The 16,295-nt window shown below is 33.0% G+C and overlaps 1 protein-coding gene across 4 annotated transcripts in view; it reads right to left on the bottom strand.

Annotated features, from left to right (window-relative positions):
- The window catches only part of LOC111803478 (ARM repeat superfamily protein), a 30,229-nt gene extending 13,999 nt beyond the window's left edge, over positions 1–16,230 (bottom strand). For 2 of the 4 annotated variants that reach the window (XM_023687898.2, XM_023687899.2), the window contains exons 1-27: positions 15,905–16,229; positions 15,657–15,747; positions 15,510–15,564; positions 15,262–15,393; positions 14,318–14,389; positions 13,660–13,750; positions 13,436–13,531; positions 12,450–12,528; positions 12,293–12,356; positions 10,888–10,991; positions 10,421–10,526; positions 9,476–9,562; positions 9,319–9,396; positions 8,915–8,982; positions 8,738–8,837; positions 8,326–8,499; positions 8,117–8,206; positions 7,915–7,980; positions 7,667–7,762; positions 7,512–7,586; positions 6,325–6,384; positions 4,389–4,478; positions 2,929–3,050; positions 2,673–2,802; positions 2,517–2,596; positions 1,853–1,988; positions 1,052–1,133 (exon numbers count right to left, since the gene is read on the bottom strand). In XM_023687898.2, coding sequence (XP_023543666.2) covers positions 1,052–1,133; positions 1,853–1,988; positions 2,517–2,596; positions 2,673–2,802; positions 2,929–3,050; positions 4,389–4,478; positions 6,325–6,384; positions 7,512–7,586; positions 7,667–7,762; positions 7,915–7,980; positions 8,117–8,206; positions 8,326–8,499; positions 8,738–8,837; positions 8,915–8,982; positions 9,319–9,396; positions 9,476–9,562; positions 10,421–10,526; positions 10,888–10,991; positions 12,293–12,356; positions 12,450–12,528; positions 13,436–13,531; positions 13,660–13,750; positions 14,318–14,389; positions 15,262–15,393; positions 15,510–15,564; positions 15,657–15,747; positions 15,905–15,944 — 2,464 coding nt within the window. In that variant the 5' untranslated portion in view covers positions 15,945–16,229. Of the gene's footprint in view, positions 1–1,051; positions 1,134–1,852; positions 1,989–2,516; positions 2,597–2,672; positions 2,803–2,928; positions 3,051–4,388; positions 4,479–6,324; positions 6,385–7,511; positions 7,587–7,666; positions 7,763–7,914; positions 7,981–8,116; positions 8,207–8,325; positions 8,500–8,737; positions 8,838–8,914; positions 8,983–9,318; positions 9,397–9,475; positions 9,563–10,420; positions 10,527–10,887; positions 10,992–12,292; positions 12,357–12,449; positions 12,529–13,435; positions 13,532–13,659; positions 13,751–14,317; positions 14,390–15,261; positions 15,394–15,509; positions 15,565–15,656; positions 15,748–15,904 lie in introns of those variants that run through there. The other 2 variants (XM_023687900.2, XM_023687901.2) reach the window with 2 other exon arrangements.
- Positions 16,231–16,295: the final 65 nt, after the last annotated feature.

Here is a 16,295-nt window from a genome sequence, read left to right as displayed (position 1 = left end):
ACCAGAAGCAATTATAACACAACAAATTTTGGTCTTGATTTTTCTTGCTCTAACTCCCATTTATTCTTGTAATTATAACACAACAAGTAGAGGCCCAGTATCTACAATGTTCTCTTACTGATCCCTTCTCTTCAGAGGAAAATTTGTCTTGCTCTAACTCCCAGTTTATTCTTGTATTGTAATGTAGGTTGTGACCATATACATTTCTATCTCCTATAATTTTAACTAAGAGAAATAATAAGAGATGACAGTAATGCTGTCAATATGTAATTCATTATGGATTAATGCTGTCAAATCCATAACTTCAGGCATTTGGTTTGAAAGGGATTAAAAGAAAAATTAAGACAGAGAGTATGGATGGAGCGTTTTGATTAAGCCATTTTCAAAGCTTCACATTTGTGCTTTCTTTCTAAATTGTTTAATCGTAATTTTACTAGTAATATTTGTATGAATCAATAGTCTTTCAATTTTTATCTTAGCTTCTTGTATTTTTTACTTCACTTTTCTTCTTTATCACACTCCTTATAGGAGTTTGTTTCCTACAAACTTTTCGTATCTTTTCATTAGATCAATGAGAACATTGAAAAGTTCATATCTTGTTAAAACCAAAAAAAGGGAAAAAATTTTTTTTAAAAGATTCTCCATCTCACCCAAGTTTCCTTACCTCCCTACCGAGTTGAGCATGGAACAACATATAGGCACCACCATACACTTCAGAAGTATTATAAATAGATCCTTCAAATATATTTATTAGGCAGGCAATGTATGCGTTTTCTTATTCCTATCTTGGCTACTATTTCCTTTCTTAGAATATAAAGCTGTACACCAATAAATCGTAAATAAAAAAGCCAATTGTAGATAGACTGCAATAAGCTAGTCTTAAACTTCTATTCTTTCTAAAGATTCATTGGCAGTCAAAATCAAATGTACTTCGATACGGAAGAATACTCTCTGGATCTTTCAAAAAGTATGTTTCAACTGAACCAAAAAAGATAGATTGTATTTGGTAAAAACTTGAAATGATGTCAGATGTGGTATAAAATATTCAAACCTAATAAATCAATTGCAGTGATGACGGCTTGTTTTGCTGTAGGATGGTGGACATTAAGAAGCCGTGATAGCATATTTGTACCCTGTTATATAAATAATAAAACATACATTAGGAAATATGTAACCTCAAAACTCATAGCAGAAAGATGATTAGGTAAGAAACATCAAAATTCAATAACAAGGTAACCAAGCAAGCACACATCCCAATCTTGCAAGATTGTAAGTTTTACAGTTTTGGAGGATATGAGCCCCTCTCTCAAACAAAATCTAATGAAGCACACATCCCAATGTTGGAGGATATGAGCAAGGCTATAATTAAGAGATGTTCAAATCCCTTTCACTTTATCTTTATCTTTATTTTTTATTTTTTTAATTCTATTATTTTTCTTTTTTTTTTTTTGGGGGGGGGGGGGGGGGGGGGGGTGTCCTTTGTATATACATGGTATATCGGACATTACATTTTGGGAGTCATGCTGTACGAAAACAACACCCATTGTCAGATGAGAATAAATCTTCATAAACTTAGACAGTTGATTGTACTTTCATTTCTTCCATTTTACTGCAAGTATAAAATATTCAAACACATACTGGATTTTTTTGCCTCATGCATCATTGTTCAGTTCTAAAGACCTTTTGTGTTTATACGGATTACTGCAGAATTGCATCAAACAAATGGACAGCAGAAGAGAAATAAGTATTCCCTCATATTTTACTCTGGGGAGTCAATTGGCAAATTATAAAGCAAATATTGAATTTACTAATAAACCAAGAAGAGTACAAAAGAAAGGAAAAGACTTCTCACAACAAGTGCATCTATCCTGGCCTCAATAATGGTTGATGGAGCATATTTTGCAGCATAGCCATACATGAGAGCCAAAGCAGCATGTATGTCGTCAGATTCCTCTTTTTTAAAACCATCAGAGAAAAGTGACAGGAATCTGCATTTAGGTGGAAGAAAGAGCATCTCTTGTCAGACTCCTCAGTAGTCAGTTATATGTTTCAGAAAAATGAAAGTTCCACATATTCTATTTACTCCTTAAAAGGGTGAATGAGTTGCACACTAAAAGTGAAAGACAAAAGGAGTAAGACAACCACAGAGTAACAATTAGTTTACAGGAAGATGGAAGGAAGAAAAGACATTTGTATCTTATTCAACACAAACAATAGCTTCTCTTGCATATGAATGATAATAAACATGCGCAACATAAACTTGAATATTAGCCGCCACATTCTCATCTATGGAAAATAAAAGCAGGTTTCATAGCCAAGCATGTAAGCAACATTCATTTAACAGATAGGATGGAGCTACACTACCACCCACACTTAACCTTTACCTTCTTAAATACAGAAAACATTTTGAAAATATCAAGCAGTTAATCAGGGAGGAATGCTCAGGGAAAAACGACATATTAATCATAACCCTAAACAATCAAATAGAAAAGCAGTCATGACATCTAAGCACGAACCTCTGGAAAAAACTATGCCCCATATTGTCCAGAATGTCTTTCAGCTTTTCCAATACAGTATCCAAGTGGGATGATGCAACCTGGACCAGCCAAGAACAAAAATTATTATATGAACTAAACAATTGAAGAACATGACAAAGAGTCAACAATAAATACCAATCCCATTGCTTTTGCCAAACCAAGCCTATTTGTAGGAACAGCAATATTAGCCTGTCTATACATCAAATCTATCTTATCATGTACATACGCTCTATCATTGATCTTCTGAAGAAGTATGCCCAAGCACCTATAAGAAAGTGTGAATTAAATAAACATAGATGATTGACGGATAGCATGATAGTTAGTGGCATATGCTGCCAGAGATAGTAAAAAAATTACATAGAATGCATGAAATAAAAGAAAATTTTACAACCTGTGAAGTAGTGCAGAATGTTCATCATCAGAGACATAAAGTTCATATTGATGGCTGAAAGCATTTCCAAGAGATATAACCCAATCCGTGTCCTGAATCACATCCAAAGATTCTGCAAGAAACTGTGACTCAAAAATAGAGGTAAATAGTGAGGATCACGAAGAAGGGCCTTCACTTTCACTCTGCATTTATCCAAGCACTATAGTTCTTCCTTTTTCTTTTTCCGAAATAGAGTTACTCTTCATTCATATATGACAAGAGTACACTGATAAAGAAAAATCAATGGGATAAAGAAACTCAACAAATATTTTAGTTATAGAAACTTTTTAGTGACTTTTCCTTCATTTTAATTCTTTACTTTATTGGCTCTTTATGTATGTGTGTGTGTGTGTGTGTGTGTGTATGAGGCTCTAAGAATTTAATAATATTAAGTTTTTCCCCATTCTTCTCTTACTCTCAGGTAGACTACATACTATAAAAAGCACCTTTTCTAACAAGATACAAACTTTTCATTGGTAAAAAGTCTCATCTTTTTTACTCCTGGATTGCCAAAAACACCTCCTTTCTGAAAGGATTAGAAGCACCAAAAGTGCTTTGACAAGGAACTAACTAAAGGATTAATTTTCCAACCTTTCCAGTCTTCTTCATCCCTTACGATCACCATATCTATCATGGTCTTATTGAACATCCAAGTGAAATAGGGATATGTTATCCATCTATATTCATGCCATGACATTTCCCTCAAGGTACCATGTCTTCTAATTGGGCTAGATCCAAAGATGGTTGAAGATTAACCTCAAGATACCATGTCTTCCTAGGAAGTACTTTGGCTTCATAGAATAGGGTTTCGTGCTTAAATTCTTACTCACAAGAAGAAGCTATAGTGCAGGTTATGTGTGAAGTAATATGGATACATCAATTCCTTATTAAGTTGCAATATTACAATTTTGATCAAAATGCATGGTGAACAAGTTGTAATTCATATGACGTCGAGTCCAATTGTTTAAAGAGAAAATATAACATATTTATGTTGCTTGCTATTTTATTTATGAGAATGGGGGTTAGGATTCTAGCTTGAAGGGAAGCATTATAGCATGAATATTATTCTATAATAATGAAAATATCTTATTTCTAGAAACCAATTAGTAATTTACCTTTTATTATAATTTTGCATTCTATTAACTTGAGGCTTATGTGCAGACATCTATGTGTATGACTGATGTTTTTCTATTTTTGACTTTTTATTAGGCCACATTAATTAGAAAATTGAGTGATCTACTTGGATTATTGAAGAATAACTGCAAACGATCTAAAAAAAATTCTAATTGAGTACCACAATGTTACCAAAAAAAAAAAAAAAAGATCAGAGCACCGTGAGGATTAAATTAAAACGGTGCAGATCCAAGAAAAACAAATTAATAATAAGTTGAAACGTCCATGTTTCTAAGAGGAACACTTACGTTAATTATCATGTCATCCCAAGTCTCTTGATATAAAGGGTTCTGCTTCAGATCTTCTGAATCACTAATATATGCCTTCATTTTAGGTATCTAGAACTTCCCAAAGCAAAAATCAATCAGATTCAATAGCATAATCATCCTTATAACACAGTAAGAACAATAAAGAAAGACTAGTAATAGCATGATAGATAATTTCCCCACATGGCATACTATATTTTATATGTCAACGACTGGTCAATGTTGAAGCATTTCAACACATTAAGAAGTTATCATGATTTATATACTCAAAAATCAATCTGATCCAATTTATAACTTGGTAGCCCAATTTCTATAGTATCTCAGATTTATAATTAACAAATATTAAAAACACTGCTTATTTCCCTTGACAGAATGCAGATGCACGAGAATGATGAAAAGACCCTAGACCCAATTTACCCATCTCACCAATAACCATCCTAACACAGAACACAGAACGTTTAAAACATATAACTAACAGCATATTCTATCAATTGAATTTCAAACAAGCCTAATCGCCAACAATGTGTAATGTGAGAATTCAAACTTCAATCAAATGCCTTTTAAAGAACAGATAAGTTACAATATAAATTGACTAATTTCTATCCATGAAGCCTCGATATATTTTGAATGCATTTCGTAATTTATATCCAATCTCACATGATAATGTTAATTTAACTTTTTTTTTTTTTTTTTTTTTGTGAGTGCCCAGCTTGTTTGAACATCAACTATTCAATCTCACATGATAATGTTTATTTAACATTTTTTCTATATCCATGAAGGTCTGAGTTAGCTCGTACACACCTCAACTATTCTTATGAGACAATTGTATGGCCCTACTACATTTGGTTGCCAAAGAAACTCAAAAGATATTATTAAATTCTAGAAGGGTGATCATTGGCCACCATGACTTGCCTCGTTTCCTCTAACCCCTATATTATTTACATTTGTCCTTGAGCCAACTCATCGTGGTGGTTAAACAATTCTCTTTTCTTCTTTCCTATTGAACTAATCTAAATATGCTATCTATTGGTAGAAATTTCTTTCAGGATATTTTTGTTAAGATCTAGAATTTTTGGATACTTCTAAGTTCTAAAAAGAATCTACCCATCGCAATTTGCTAACATATTATTGAAAGCTCCCACAAATCCATATTTCGAATCACAACTATAAAACATAAGAAGGAGAACTATAAAACTGTGTTTGGGGGTGAAGGGGTATCCCAATCAAAATCAAAATAAAAAATGACTGAGGGGTATCAAAATCAAAATAAATGAACGCATGAGATAAATATGGAGACTATCCCAGTTGCAATAATTTAGTCCTAATTTGATTACCATTTGGTTTTTTGTTGTTAGTGTTTGAAAATTATGCCTGTTTTTTCACCATTTCTTTATCATAATTTTTATCTTTCCTCAGTAACATTTTAGTTCTGAGCTAAATTCTAAAAACAAAAACAAATATTTAAAAAATACTTTTTTTTAGTTCTCAAAACTTGACTTGGATTTTGAAAGTAATTCGTAAAGATAGACAACAAAACAAAGAAACCAATAAGTGAAAGTAGTATTTATAAGCTTAGTTTTTTAAAACTAAAAATCAAACACAGCCAAAGTTGAATCGCTACAGTAACAGTTCTTAAAAATTATAAATAGGCTAAAATAAATTCTACCAAGCCACTGACAAGACAGAAAAACTTACATTACACCCAAAAAAAAAAGAAGGATTAAAAAGAAATCAGATGCAACAAAGAAACAAATATACATACATTGTGTGTGTGTGTGTATTCAGAATTGCAATGACAAATGAAAATTTCAATGCGACAATTTGAAGATTGAGATGAAAATTTTGTTTCCTTGTCATAGAATAATAATAATCACCATCACCATCACCATAACCATCGAATGATTTGATAAAGTAGTACCTCATCTTGCCAAAACAAATTGATGTTTTTTGGGAAGAGAGGGGCCAGATAACACAAGACCTGTAAATAAAAAAATAAATAATTGTACCAGTTCAAAACACAACAAAAGAGCAAATGAAACAACGATTGGACAACTATATCGTCCATTGCTAGCTAGTTAATTATTCTATCGAATTGTACTTTTGGTAGTCCTTTAGCCAACACATCGATAATTTGTCCTGTACTAGAGAGATGAGCATTTAGAGTTTAAAATTCAAGACATTGGAAGGCGTTTGATTTATTAGATAAACAGTTGTGAGAACTGCTTCCCCCTATAAGTACTTATGAACATTCATAGAAGACATGATGGCCCTAACAACATCTAGGAAAGGCCTATTTTTAGGTTTTTCAATACCATTTTGTTGAGGGATATCCTGACAAGTGGATTGATGAACAATATCTTTATTTCTAAAAAAACTCACTCAAATGTTAATTGAAATATTCAATTCCATTATCCGAATGCAAGATCCCTATTTTTGTTAATCATATTACAAAAACATGTAAAAACATCCTTCACTTCTTTTCTTTTCTTTTCTCTTTTTTTTTTTTTTTTTTTTTTTTTTTTTTTTTTTTTTTTTTTTTGTTAGTAAAAAAAAAGACCCAAGACAAACAAGTGTAATCATCAATGAAAGTCATAAACCAACATTTGAAATCAGCAGCTAGGATTCCAACGGTGGTGGTGGCTAGGGTATTATATAGTGGCGGCTAGATTCTTTTTTTTTTTTAAAGGTTTTCTTAGACAGTTAAGTTTTATTTATTACTCTGATACCGTCTTAATTTTAATGGAATAATATTTGTTTTTTTCAATCTCAATATCATACGATACATAGCATTTTTATATAGGAGAAAGAATCCATACATAATAGAAAAGAATAAGATTAAGAAAGAAATAAAATCATTAATGCATCATTACAGCTAATTAGCACATTTACAACCAAATAAGTTTAATTTTGAATCATCTATAATTAATTCTCTCAAGTAAGAAAAAATTGACATTTCATTCACTCAACCAAGCTTCATCCTTTTTGGATTTTTCTGAAATATCAGCCAGTGTTCATAAATTCAATAACTCAACATTTTTGTTGATGGCAGCAATTTTCCTTCCAAAAGTTAAAAACGGTTGTGTATACAAATTTATGATTACTTACAGTCAAAATTTGTGTTGCCAACTGCTCTCTTGCTAAAGGATCATGCAAAAGGACCACTAGGCGAGCAAAAAGTTCCTAAAACATGGTAACCACTCAAGTTAATAGTATCATAATATGGACTGATTAAACACCACATACGGAAAGTTGACAATCACCTCAGGATTCGGAATATCAGCACGAGTTTTACATTCACTTAACATACTATCTCCATAAGATCCATGTCTGCATAATTCTGCAATGCATCTACAGACCTGCAGTGGTGACATCAATAGAACGTCTTGTACAAGCACTCTACTTTATCTGTAATCACACATCCTATTTCTACACTCGAGAAGAACGTAGAACCATGCAAAGCCAAAATCCCCACATATGATCAATGAAAAAAGGTGTTATAAAGACTTACCGTGGCAGCTGCACCGGTATACCTCCTTGGAATAATCATTTTCAATAAAAAGGGCCATAGAATATGCTGCAATGTAAGATAGGTATTATATATAATTAAAATCAGATAGGAAACGAGAAACAGGGTAAATAAAAAGGAAGACAGAAAGAGTGAAATTTCATCTATGAATGTACGAACGTAGATTAAAAATCCAGCATAATACCTCCATTTCAGGAATTGTAATGGTCAGTAGAAGAAGACCTTTCTCACTAATTGCTCTTAGTTGTATAGGAGAAATTGTCCCCATCTTCACCTGAAAGAATTATAACTTTATTAAAAGAAATGGTATCTACACATATTAACATTTTGGAATCAGATTTTATAAATTACATAAAATACACAATGGTGGTATTTATACAGTAGTATGTGAACCTCCATTCTCTTGTACTGGAAAGGAATATAAGCACCATTCATCCCAGCCAACTCCTTTGAGCTTCCAGGATCATTTCTATCAATTTTGATAGCACAATGACGCACAAGATACTCAACAAACATCTCTCCCGATGAACCAACTAGGTAGCAATGCGATGCCATTACCACAATCAACTACAAAGTAATAGACATTTTAGTACCAAACAAAATAGAGCATTTCCAATTCTAGTACCAAAATCGTACATAGTGTATGTGTCTATGTGTGTATTATGTATCTATGTGTGCATGTGTGTGTGTGTGTATATATATATATATATGTATATATGTATATACGTATTTGTATATATGTATATATGTATTTTTATATATGTATATATGTATATTTAAAGCTACTCCAACACTAATGTCATACCTCCGAAAGTGCCTTTCTAACGCCTAGATTTTGCTCGTCCAGCAAGGACTTAACAGCTTCAGTAAGTAAAGGCCTTTTACCATGCCAAGCTTCGGATAACCTAGATAATAAGAATGTCAAATCAGGAACCAAAAGAAATGTCCAAGTGTTTGGTTAAATATAAGGAGGCCAAAAAACCTTGGCAAGAGATGCTTCATAACACAAAGAGCGCCAAAAGTTAAAGGCTCTTCTTTTAACCTGCATTTCTGAGTATGAAAAAAGAGAAATAAAAGGAATTATTAAACTCAAAAAGTTTCAGAAGTGTAGCACCTAGCATACATGCTCTCAAACTATTATAGAAAAAATTGTTGTGCAAAATGTAGATTTGTATTAATGAAAAAGGATATATTTATTTTTATTAGATTGTAATAATTTTTATCTTTTAGTTATTCGTCATTCTTTCTTAATTGAGAAGTTTCTAATATTACAGTAAGATTTGTTTTCCGTTGTACTATGTTTACTTTAATTAGTTTGTATGTGGTATAAGAATTTGCGAACTAAGTTCTCCCAAAACTACATGAAACAATGTAAACATCACTCACATTTAAGAGAAACATAAATAGATCCTCAGGATATATCAAGCCGACAGTTAGAAAGCAACGCTGTATTTCATTATATGTCTGCACACTCAGAAAACAAGATTATAATGTGTATAACAGAACTGCCAAGAAGGAAATGACTTATAGTTGCCGGTCGTACCTTTAATCCTGTTGAGAGATCAGACTCTTTGCTATCATTATTAATGCACACCACTGGGAGAAGCGTCGACAAAATAACTGTGAGATCCTACAATTGATCGTAAGAGTAATTTTCAATAGAATTAGACATACCATGCAGATTAAGAATGTATACACTAAAATATTATATCACATTTATTTTAACCTCGCTTCTAGAAAGTTGCATGAATAGAAACTTAATTGTTTGAAATGCATGCAGGTCGTGCTTGTTAAATTTCTACACCACACACAATCCATCAAAAATAAAAATAAAAATAAATCCAACGAAAAATTGTACAATTATTATACTTTATAAAACTATAGTTTGCATTTATGTTCACAAAATTATAGATAATAAAATAATAATAGTTATTTCTATTTGCATAGATACATATTTGCTTATATTTGGGATTTATTTTGACAAATAAGTGTTTGTTAAATTTCTACACCAAACACAATACATCAAAATCACAAATATTTTGCAACGACAAGCAATACCTTCACCACCACCATTATGATATGTTATAAATTAATCTATAGAAGTTGGTACAATAAAATTTGAATCTTTCAATTAGACATTTATCCCTCAAAGTTATGAAATTGTTGCAATAGAACCACATTATTACAACTAAAACATATGAATTATTATAATTAAACTCAAAAGTTTAAGTTGTGTTATTTTAAATTGAACTATATCAATACTTCAACAGGGAGCATAAGAGAAATGTCGAACCTTAGTGATACAAATCCAAAAGAAAATGTAAACTAACATCCGAGAATGCATAAAATAATAAATTGAATGATCCTTTTGTCTTTGAGAACAGAAAAATGTCTTTGAGAACAGAAAAACTAACATCCGAGAATGCATAAAATAATAAATTGAATGATCCTTTTAAAGTGAATGTGGAAAGAAAACAACATGCATTACCTCAAAGTCAAGGAGAGGAGGGCCACTTTCTGAATGTAAAGAAGTGTTTAGGACATTATGCAGACTGCAAGTTGTTACAAACGCAACATCCTGGCCTTTCTTATATCTGATTAGCAAGGAAAAGAGAAAATCGAAAATTTTCAGTATTGCCACTATATGAGATTTACTTCTAAGGGTTGTTGGGCAGTTTTTCTCAAAAAACGGTTCTTCATTTTTATTTTCAAACCAATTTTTTGGAACAATTTAAGTTGCTTGTAAAAATAAACATTATTTTTCCCTCGAAGTATTCATAATCTCATGATTTGAAGGGAAATTAACTTCATCAAGAAATTAAGTTATAAAAGAAATAAGAGAAAAAACATGGTACTGTATGAATTTCACTGAAATGTGTACTCTAGAGAGAAAAACTATTTTCCAAAACAGCCCCAAACATCCCTTAACTGATTTAATACTTAAATTTATCTTACAGTTCCAACATGGTAGGGATAAGTCTGGGCAAAGCAGCCTTTAGTTGTGCCCTAGTAATAAGACCGACAATTTGACCTAATGCTTCCACAGAAGAAATACGAACCTACGCCAAAATTTAAAAGAAAAAAAAAGGAACATAGAAAAGATAAGACTTTTATAATATGTAATGGTATTAAAGATAAGACTTTCATATTAAAAAAAAAAGGTAACAAAGATATACAAAATGTTAATAAGAGGGGCAAAATTCAAGCAAAAAATAGGGGAATTTATATCATGCAGGTAGTTTCCCTTGTAGTTAAACAACTTCTGCAAGACCAATGCAACTGCAAGTATCTACATCCTAACCCCAAGTAGTGTTGTTAGGGCTTTCTGGTGTTCGGGAGAAATTCCCCAAAGTCCTGGTTTCAAGCTTTCAAGTAGAAAGTTTAATAAATGAATACTCTAGCTGTCACTTGGAGACTGGAACTGGGGTGTGTGTAATTCTCCCCATGGATTAGTAGGACCAATAACAAGGATATTATAAAACTTCATGAGGGAACGAAGGATTTAAAAATTAAAAAATAAAAATAAAAAAAAAATAAAACTAAAAACAAGAATGAAACTTTTCAATTGAGGCAAATATACCGAAGAGAAAAGCCAGCGAAAGCCTTTAAGAGAGAAAACCAAGAGAAAGCCTTAAAAGACGAGCCAACTCAAATCTGCCCAACCAAGAGAGCTGCTTGCCGAGGAAAATTCTTTTATTCCTTTCCATCCAAATTTATGAAAAACTCGCTTTAGCCGCATTTACCATAAAAGATCGGCCTTGGGCTTCAAGGAGGGCCAGTAAGTAAATGAAGAACGTATCCATGAAACTATTAGTGAAAATATACTTCAAGTATCTTTAGTAGAGCCAATACGTACTCGTGAGAGAATAACCAACAGATTAGGGAAATCAGGAAGCATCCCATCCTTTAAAAATCTGTGAGAGGTAATATGCAAAGAGAGAATTGTTGCATCCAATGAGAAGCCACTGAATCATTTGCAGTGGAAGAAATTTTAAATAACTGAGAATAACAAAGCTTCAGAGGAGAATTATTTAGCCCTGAGTCATGCCAAGATAATATTATTCTTCCATTTCCCAATTTAAATGAGCAAGAGAACCCATAGATGCTGATTATATCTTTCCTCCAAAAAAGAGTGAGCAATAAAAGTCCAACTAGAGGAAGAGAACCCATAGAGGAGAATTCTTAGTTCTTATTCGGTAACATATTTCAAAAAAAAATATTTTTTAATTCTTATTGGATAAAATAGAAGTCCAACTACACTACCAGGTAAGAGCTAACTAGTGAAATAAGTATCAACGCATACTTATCTTATCGTAAGCAAAAAACAAGAACAAAAACAAAAATAAAACATTTTTCCAACCTTTAGATCACTGGAAGCAGCCCAAACTCGTAATAAAAGCTCAAAAGCAGAATTCAGAAATGACCTGCAATTTGACAGGAACCCGTTTCTTTGACAAAAATGTTAAACTGAAATATTGAATGTAGAGTGATACTGAGCAAGATAGAAATTGTCTCACATGACATCACCATCAATTGACGAATGTGAAGGAAAGTCCACACTATGTTGCCAAGCAGCTTGACACCAACATTTAATTGCTGCAGAAGAAGAATGTGTCACAGGGTGGCAGCTAGAAGAGAAACTGAAGATACGATAAAAAATCAACAGTTTTTCACAGGATTCATTAATTTGGCTACAAGAACAACGACAATAATTGATGGTGAAAAATAAAATGAATGTCAAAATCATTAGTAATTTGATCCTAACATTTCAAAACGTCAAGTACATCCAAATTATATTACCTATCAACCTCAATCCTTTTGAATAATAGAGTTAAATTAAGCGCAAATATATTCTTTGAATGATGAACCAGGGAGATAGATTTGTTAGCCCCCGCACCCCACCTCACTATAGTCCCTCCTCCCTCCCTCCCCATTCTCGAAGGAAAACCTCCAACAATCCCTCTTTCCCCTCTACAGAGCTCCTTCCTACGAAGGCAAGCAGAAAAGAAAAATTGGTGATAGTGATAACAATAAAATAAGGCAAGCTTTCGCATTATGTTGTTTCCAATGAGAAAATCTTCCATTAAGAGTGAAAATGTAAACATCATTTTAGGTGCCTTAAAAGTGCCATTGTCACTAGAGAGTCACCATCCGAAGATCGAGACCAGAGATTGACAATAGTGGAAAGTGCACAAACAAATGACTCCATAAATGTGGGTCATTCTAGCAAGTCCTAAATTAAAATACAGAATTTATGATACAATAGGTCAAGTACAGAAGACCTCGTTTAAATTGAAAAGCAAAGCAATCCAATCCATCTCTCTCTCTCTCTCTCTCTCTCTCTCTCTCTCTCTCTCTCTCTCGCAAAGAATCCACCTTGAAGATGGAGAAAAAGCTTCAAATATTGATAAGTTGGGTGGGTCTAGACAGTTGAGATGATTAGTTTAGTGCCAAACGTAAGATCAGTTCTTGTACTTCAATAAGATATAGAAAGTCACCAGACCATTTGCAAAAATAGGTCTATGAGCATCTCGAACATTTCCAAGGAGGGGCAGAACTCTGGAAAGCACATCTTTTAGTCGCGGTGTGAACTGTAATGCTTTAATGAAGAGTAAAATCACAAAAATCATGTTATCCAAGTTGGAAAATAGCAGTAAAGCAAACATAGAGTTCTGAAGTTACAAAAAGTAAATAAATAAATAAATAAAATGCTGTTTGTTTACAAACCATCCGAAGAAGCAAAATCTGCTAGAATTTGAACCATAGCTGGCAAAGCTGAACTAGGCCCTCCCAAATGAAGATATATTTCTTCCATCATCTTCCACACCGCCATAAAGGAGAATAGTTATTGCAATATCAATAAATAATTCACTGAACTACGGGTGACAGAGTACACACACACATTCAAACACACGAACATATTTGTACAAAGATATGTTGTAGTTATATGGCTTTTGTCAGACCTTATGCTGGAAGCACGAAATTATAAGATTATTTGGCAGATATTAAATTATTGATCACTAGGAAACTTGGAGCCTAGAGCAACATAAAATAACAACCAGAAAGGGTTAATAAAATTTCAATCATTTCATTGACTTCCATGAGGAAACTTCTGTAACCAATTAAGAAAGAGAGAAAGAAGAGGAGAGGAATTTATAGAAGTAACTGCATGCTTGACTGTATTTTCACATAAGAAGTATGCTTGACCGATTCTTTCAAATCCTTTTTTGTCAATGTCCTCTTTACCATAAGTTAGAATGTTAGTCTAGTCATGTAATAATATGTAGCTACATAATATTGAATGCAAGCGTTTATGCTAAATACATGTTCTCCTGCTCTTATTTCCCTCAAAATTCATAAACAACATGAATTATAACAAACTTACTAGGTCAGGCAAATGTGAGCCTATCGAAACAAGAAGCCCTGCAGCAGCTTTTTGCCACTCAGTATTAAGTTCCTACATCATCGACAATAAAAATAAGAACTAGCAACAAAAGAAGGCATTCTAGAACATTGAGCAAATTAACATCGGTACCAATAATTCTGGAGATTTGAATTCTTGTGGAAAGAGAAAGAAATAAACGTGGTAAAGGAGGAAATAGTAACTCCAATAATAATAATGGGCCCAATGCCAATTATATGGAGAATTGGACATACTGTACTGAAATGCTATTTTAGATTTGATCCCACATTTCACAGAGTTAACTCTAATTTCACTTTTCCCTCTAATCCCATAGAATTCAGATATGCCAGCTATGATGGTTTCACCTAACCTTAATGTTCATACTAATTGGTATCTTGATTTCGTAGCAACAAACTATGTGACAAATGATCTTTTGGATCTCACTGTCTGTTCTCCTTGTCGATCAGATAATCAAGTACATGTGAACAATGGAGCAGGTTTGTCCACTGCTAATATTGGATCTTCTCATTTTTTATCACCTATAATCATTCCTTTATTATCAAAAATCTACTCCACGTTTCTCAAATAACCGAAAGTTTGATTAGTGTTAGTCAATATATATATATATATATATATAAGATAGAACAAAGCGCTACGAACGAAAAAATGGAAGTATCATAAACTATGAGATGACGTGCCAACCTTGCAATTGCAAAGTTACAGTAGTCATACCTCCTAAATCAAAGTACTAGTCCCCGAATTGAAGCTTCTATTTCAGAAATTAATATATTTACAAGCCAAATAAAATATCATTTTCTTTTTTGGAAATAACTCATGGCTTGAAATTTCTAACGATCCTTAATGTAACAACCAAAAAAATAGAAATAAAAAAAGAAACCGAACAAGAACTTTAGTATGAAAAAGACCTTGGAAGAGATTATCTCAGTCGTTGAAATCTTTGCAAGCTTAGACATGAAAGCTGGATCAACATCTTCTTTGTCTAAGGCTCGCACTCCGAATGACATTACTAGAAAAGCCCCAGCCATGTTTCCGAAACGCTGAAAATGACCACCAACTTTTTAAACGCATTGTCAATAAAGAAAAACTAAACAAAACTATGAACTACAGTCATGATTCCTGTGATGCATGACGAAGAAGTAAATACTGTAATTACCCGGCGTCCTCCTCGTGAAACAGCATAGCAGCAGTCGAGAACCAAAAGAGGACTCCTGATATTGCAACAGAAGTTCCAATTCACAACTCACTATAAATGAAAGCAGACTCAAATAGCTAAAGACAACAAGTGAGAAAGAATGAATACAATGCAGCTATGTCCTTGAGCGAAGCCATGGATGCCTCCCTCACCACGGACGATTCATCAGCAAGAGATGAGACTAAAATCTGAACAGCCTCTGCAGAATTAGTGAACACGCGCGCACACACACACACACACACAAAATGATCAAAACCGAGCTTCCATAAGACATGAATGATCGTTATATCCATTAAAAAGTTGGAACAATCAAAAAAGATTGATTGAAATTACAACATATAAAAAAGTGAAGGAACCTGGTGCAGGAATTGAGTTTCCGGAGCCCGACGACGCCATGGCAGGAAGGAAACAACAGCAACAGAATAGAGAGGTTCCCACACAGCGATCCTATTGCTTAGTTAAATTTCCATGGCGAATTTGCAGGGAGAGGAAGAGATGAGCAATTCTCAAGTTTCAACGGCCGTGGATCAAAAATTCTTTCGTCGTGAATTCTTCGCGTTTTTATAAACATCAACAGAAAATTCCACTTCGATTTCTTTCTGGCATACTATGAACTAACGGTGGCATGAGGGATTTGATCTGCACAAATTACCTCTCCAAATTAACCTTACAAACGTCAATAATACATGATCCCAAAAAAGTAATAAAAAACCGTGGCAAAAGATATAAAATATAATTATTCAAGTC

Source organism: Cucurbita pepo, chromosome 10, assembly GCF_057944985.1.
Source record: "Cucurbita pepo subsp. pepo isolate OVF chromosome 10, ASM5794498v1, whole genome shotgun sequence".
NCBI classification, from domain to species: domain Eukaryota; kingdom Viridiplantae; phylum Streptophyta; class Magnoliopsida; order Cucurbitales; family Cucurbitaceae; genus Cucurbita; species Cucurbita pepo.
Note: the sequence above shows the minus strand (reverse complement) of the source record. Positions and strands in the feature narration are given on the sequence as shown.